At 39.8% G+C, this 6,620-nt stretch overlaps 1 protein-coding gene across 2 annotated transcripts in view; it reads right to left on the bottom strand.

Annotated features, from left to right (window-relative positions):
- LOC106875045 (synaptic vesicular amine transporter) overlaps nucleotides 1–6,620 on the bottom strand; it is a 72,355-nt gene that overhangs the window by 18,306 nt on the left and 47,429 nt on the right. For both annotated transcript variants that reach the window (XM_014923005.2, XM_014923006.2), the window contains exons 4-8: nucleotides 5,462–5,669; nucleotides 3,951–4,009; nucleotides 2,856–2,939; nucleotides 1,342–1,434; nucleotides 879–968 (exon numbers count right to left, since the gene is read on the bottom strand). In XM_014923005.2, the coding sequence (XP_014778491.1) occupies nucleotides 879–968; nucleotides 1,342–1,434; nucleotides 2,856–2,939; nucleotides 3,951–4,009; nucleotides 5,462–5,669 (534 nt within the window). The remainder of the gene's footprint in view (nucleotides 1–878; nucleotides 969–1,341; nucleotides 1,435–2,855; nucleotides 2,940–3,950; nucleotides 4,010–5,461; nucleotides 5,670–6,620) is intronic.

Genomic DNA, 6,620 nt, shown 5'->3' on the forward strand with positions numbered 1-6,620 from the left:
GCGATGAGCTGGCAGAATGGTGTGTGCGTCGCACAAAATGCCTTGCGGTATTTCTTTTGATGGCGGCGAGCTGGCAGAAACGTTAGCACGCCGGGCGAAATGCTTAACGGTATTTCGTCTGCCACTGCGTTCTGAGTTCAAATTCCGCCGCGGTCGACTTTGCCTTTCATCCTTTCGGGGTCGATAAATTAAGTACCAGTTACGTACTGGGGTCGATATAATCGACTTAATCCGTTTGTCTGTCCTTGTTTGTCCCCTCTGTGTGTAGCCCCTTGTGGGCAGTAAAGAAATAGGTATTTCTTTTGATGTTTACGCTCTGATTTAAAATCCCGCTGAGGTCAGCGACGCCTTTCATCTACCTCCACGCTGAGGTCGATAAAATAAAGTACCAGTCGATGGTTTAGTACTGAAGTTGATGGTTTAGGCTGATCCTTTCTCCTCATATTGCTGACCTTATTCCTAAAGAACGAATCAATTGGGAAATTGATTGGAAGAATCATGACAGCGTCTGAAAATGTTTTGCGGTATTTTGCTTTAACGGAAGTGCCTTTTCTGCAGACTAGTTCAATAACTAGTCCGCAGTAAAAGTCTTCGTTCACAGGTGTCGATAAAGTAAAGAAGCAGTCAAGCACTTCGGTCGTTAGTATCGATTAACTCCGCTTAAAGTTGTTAACTCAGTGTCTAAATCTGTAACCGTCATTATCTCTGCATCTTAATGCTGTATTAATTTCACCAATATCACCTGTGTTTTAGCATTAGCAGTTTAATGGTTTAACGACAAGCCTCTAATCTTCAAAAATGTTCTCACTTGTGTAACTGTCAGAGAAATTGAATGTAATAGCGAAATAATGATCTCGGACGTTAAACGAAATACTTACATATAGCGAAGCTCATGATACCAGATAGAAGAATGAAAGGAAATGCAGGGTTGACGAATTCAAACAGAAGACTTCCATACACGGGACCAGCTGTAAATAGAAGAGAAACTCATACACTGAACATAAATAATTTGAAAGATCTAACTTAGTGGTTCTCAGCTGGAGTCCATATTCTCCTTGGGGCGTTCATAAAAGATTTTGCTGTTAAAATTTCTCTGAATAAATTGGTTTACATCTACAAACACAAAATATTTTAGTATTTTAAAACAATTCCTAATAATATTTAATTATGAAAAATACAATAAGATTTTATTAAACATCAAATGGTTCTGAGAGTCCACCCGAATAAAATTGGTATTAAAGGGGTCCACTGGTGAAAAATGGTTGAGAACCACTGATCTAATTGAATTAGTTAAGAATGATATTGTAAATGAATATTAATCAAAACAGCGCTAATATTTACCGATAATTCCAATGGATAATCCACTAAAAGCATAGCCTATTACATTTCCCCGGCGATAATCATCTTTGAATGTTGCTGCTACAAGTCCCAGAGCTGAAACAAAAGGTAAACATGATTGAGTAACAAACACTGAATCCAAACAGGCAAGGTCAGCACGACATTAATTCCATTTGTTTATCGCTATCTATACAGATGAAACCAAATTTTCAGTGGCCTTTTTGATTAGGTGTCAGACGGTGGGATAGAGGTGACTGAAAGTCAAAGGTTCACACCTCTTCTATGTGCATTGTACTGCGATCATGGCCAAGATATTCAACCCTTGGCACATTTTGCACAAACGTCGGTCTTATCTTTTTGTTTAAACACAAATGTTGAAAACATGGCTATAGTTTACCTAACTGGTATTCTCCATTGGAGTTAGTTGAAAAGGGGCTACATAACACACACACTTCGAAATAGTCACCTTGCGCAGCAATACACTGCTCCCAGCGTTCCTGCTACTTTTGGAATGAGTCCGGGAAGTTGTTTTCCGCAAACGAGTCGAGGACTTCCTGCAATTTGCTCTTGATCTCAACAACGGTATTAAAATGATGACCTTTGAGCTGCCTTTTCATCTTAAGGAAAAGATGGAAGTCCGCAAGTGCCAAATCTTGCGAACAAGATGGATGTGGAAGCGATACTATATTGTTCTTGGTGAGAAACTCACGAGTGAGGAGACCTCGGTGACAGGGTACATTGTCGTCGTGAAGAATCCGATTCTTCACGCTCCACAGATCCGTAATGTTCTCCCTCAAATGCTTCAAAACGGTCTGGCCCTAGTGGGAGGAATGTTGATTTGATGGAGAGAATAAGCTAACGTGCAGCACGAAAATTTGATCGCTATAAACAAATTATTTGTGCAGGTCGCTAAGCAAGAAATTGCAGGACCGTGCCTTTCTCGGACTCAGGAGACTATCATTACACACACACACACACACATACACACACACACACACACACACACACACACACACACACACACACACACACACACACACACACACACACACACACACGTACGTACGCACGCACGTATGTATCAATGTATGTATGTATTGAGCACATTTCTGGCAAGTGATAGGTACATATATTAATTGCTGGAATGTGGTACTGACGATAAAGTAATAACTCCCGAAATATGCATATACACACATTGCCTATTTAAAAAAAATCATCGATCGCATTGTTCACATAGAGGTATTTCTATACGAAACGTCGCAACTACACACACACACACACACACACACACACACACACACACACACACACACACACACACACACACACACACACACACACACACACACACACACACAAGAAGCGATTGTGTAACATGCTGGACGTAAACAAGTGCAGGCAAAATGGCTGTAACCGAATATCAAGCGCATACAGCAAGTTCTGATCCCACAATTGTCCCATTTTACCTCTAAACTATATTTTAGGTTTTTGCCAAAATATCTATAATGTTAACTCACCTGTTACCGCTGTCAGCGAGGACGAGATTCCTTGTAACACTCGAGTAACTATCAGCATCGAATAAGTTTTACTGTAGGGAAAAGCTGACGAGAGAAGAATCACAAGGAATTTTAAAATTTCATATTGATGTTGCAACATATTTATAAGGAATGGCTACGTTAAAAAGGAGCGGAGAAAATATGTCTATTTTAAAAGAGACAAGACCAAGGTAATTGAAGACTTGCTACGCTGGTTGAAACGCCTTAGTAGAATGGTTTTTGGATCAGTATGAATGAAGGAAACAGACGAATGAAACATCAGGAAAGAAGAAAAGTTGAAAAATATTTAGAGGTCAGAAAATAACAGTGAGATAAGTTTAGGGGTGATATTGTCTATCCCACTATCCATTTTTAAGGTCCCAAAAGGGCACAAAAATGATGTCAAATAAGTCAGCATCGAATCAGCGATGCCAACTAGACGGAGCCAAAACAGCTGTGCCAAACCGTCTCAGACCGTACAACAGAATCTGTGATTTCGTACCAAGCACCTTCTCTCCACGAGTGTAATGTTACACTGCTGCTGATGCTGATGGTGGTGCTGGTGTTGGCTGTGATGGTTGTAATTGTGGTTGACAAACGCCAACCAAGATGGCGTGAATCAGCCAAGCTTTACCTGCTAGAAATAGCAACCTAAATGCTTTTAAATCAGATCTCAATCCTAGATGTTCAAGAACCACACGAAGGGCAGATTTTCAATCCCGGGATCATCTTGATTCCAAAAAGGTATAATATGTCTATGTCGAGCAAATGAAATACAGGGGTCCAAGACGGACAGACAGAATTTCGTTTTTATTAATATAGATTTCAAAGTCTTTGATCAGATGCTTAACGTTAATCTTACGTAACACATCTGATTCCATACTTGGTCGACATAAGGCATTCCGAATATTATCTCGCCAAGTTTAAAGTGATTTCTTTTGTGCCGTAAACTATTTACCGTTTCTCTGGTGCCCCCTCTTCTCTTGATTCTCTCAGAACGTGCGTATTTTGCTTAATGTTTAATCCAGAGCTGCCTATTTGGGTACAAAATAGGGTGATTAGAAAGTATAAACATACCTAATGTGGAGAGGAGAAGGACCAAGCTACCAAACAACATCGGTTTCCGGTAACCAAATCTGAAAACAAGAAAATGGTGCAGTTGAAAAACAGCAGAAATGATATGTTCTTTTCTACTCTAGGCACAAGGCCCGAAATATTTGAGGAGGGGGCCAGTCGATTAGATCGACCCCAGTACGAAACTGGTACTTAATTTATCGAATCCCGAAAGGATGAAAGGCAAAGTCGACCTCGACGGAATTTGAACTCAGAACGCAAAGACAGATGAAATACTGCTAAGCATTTCGCTCGGCGTGCTAACGTTTCTTATTTCTTTATTGTCCACAAGGGGCTAAACATAGAGGGGACAACCAAGGACAGACAAAGGGATTAAGTCGATTACATCGACCCCAGAGCGTGACTGGTACTTAATTAATTATCGACACCAAAAGGATGAAAGGCAAAGCCAACCCCCAGTAGCATTTGAATTCAGAACGTAAAGACAGACGAAATACCGCTAAGCATTTTGTCCGGCGTGCTAACGTTTCTGCCGGCTCGTCGCCTTGGAAATGATACGTTTTAACAAGAATTAACGATTTATAATATTTGGTGTCGGATGATGTATTTGAAATTAAACATGAAGGAATATTGGATAACATTCACTCTATTGTTTCTTTATTCGTTTATTAATTCAGTCACTAGTCTGAGGCCATACTGGAGCATCGCTTTCAAAGGTATTTTACTTGTTTACATTTCTTCCAAACACTTTACCTTCTGCTTATTCTATCGATTTTGTAAAGGATGAATGGTGAATGGCTAAGTTAGCTTTTGGCATAAAGGAACGTAACACGGATGGTATTAAGTATCAGAGAGTATTTTTGTTCGACAAACCGTTTGTGGTCGGCCATTCCTCGCTGAGAGAGGGAGAGAGAGAGAGAGAGAGAGAGAGAGAGAGAGAGAGAGAGAGAGAGAGAGAGAGAGAGAGAGAGGGAGAGAGAAACGGAGAGAGGGGAGAGAGAAAGAATAAGAGGGAGAGAAAGATTGAGTTGGCAGAGAAGCTAGAGAGTTGGATAGAAGACTTCGTGAAATGTTTCAACTCTCTCTATACATATATTTATGGGATGACCCTACATATATGTGTGTGTGTGTGTGTGTGCATATTTGTGCCTTTGTGCTTGTCTCCCCGCCCCCACCGCTTGACAACCGGTATTGGTTTGTTGATGACTCATAACTTGGCGGTTCGGCAAAAGAGGCCGATAGAATAGTACCAGAGTTGATAAAAATAAGTACTCGGGTCGATTTGTTCGACTAAAACCCTCCAAGCGGGTGCCCCAGCATGGCCAGAGTTTAATGAGAGAGAGAGAGGGAGAGAGAGAGAGAGAGAGAGAGAGAAAGGTTGGGGTGGGGGTGGGGTAGAAAGAAGGACAAAGCAAGAGAAAAGTAAGAACAAGAGGGAAATAGAAAAGAAGGGATTCCTGAGATCAGTCTGGAATTAAAAAAAGACAAAAAACTTCCCTTGCAAAAGCATTTACCTTGTTACAATATAACCGACGAATGGATTACATACGAACTGCGCAATGCCCTTGGCTGCAATCAGGTAGCCATAACGGCCTTGGTTATTTATGTCTTTATTCACGTCTCTGTCTTGTAACACCGATAAAGTGTCGTTTGGAATATTGGAATCGTTTTCCGATTGCTGGGGATGTTCCAAATCGTAAAGCATTTCCGGTAAGATCGGATCTGAAAATATAGGAAAATAAAAAAACCCCACATATCTTTATATATATATACAGGCATACAGGGTGCGATAAACAAATTGTCGCCGATTTATATTTTTTATTACATGCATGCACATTGTTTGTTTTTGATTTTGTCGACCACAGTATGGTAGAGTCAGTTGGGAATTATCTGTGAGAAAAACAGCACCCTGACGCAATTCAATCTGCCAGAAATTTGGAAATGAAATGCTGTATTGCCTGGCATTCGTGCTGGAAGCTCTAATACGAACATTTCAGAGTGTTTGGGTATCAATCTGAGGTCTGCATTCTGAGGTCTGCAATCTGAGGACGTGTACCGAGAGTGATAAAAATCAAACATCCAGTCAACATCATGGCGTTTGGAGTGATCGATACTGATATATATATATATATATATATATATATATAATACACACACACACACACACACACACACACACACACACACACACACACACACAGAATTAGCCTGCAAGGAGCTAAACATTCCACAGGTACGCGCACCCTTAATGAAATTCTCCGGTAGAAACACTGTGATAAAGTATATGAAAAGGCAAAATGACAGGCAAAATTCATCCGATTCAGTACAGTTTCTTTCCACTTAATTTCATTCCCAAATATGATTTAAAATATATAAAATACAAAAAAATTCCAGGCATTGATAGAACCCCAGACATCATGTTCGCGAAACAAGTTTCTTTACCATACAGTCATGCTACGCCCACACAGTCGTTATATACACAAAGAGAAATTACATATATATATATATATATATATACACATACTCACACAAACGTACGTACATACATACATATACATATATATATTTTTATACATACATACATACATACATACATACATACATGCATACATACATCTGTTAGTCTGTGTGTGTGTGTATATATATATATATATATATATATATATATATATA

The sequence above is a fragment of the Octopus bimaculoides genome, chromosome 4, assembly GCF_001194135.2.
Source record: "Octopus bimaculoides isolate UCB-OBI-ISO-001 chromosome 4, ASM119413v2, whole genome shotgun sequence".
NCBI lineage: Eukaryota > Metazoa > Mollusca > Cephalopoda > Octopoda > Octopodidae > Octopus > Octopus bimaculoides.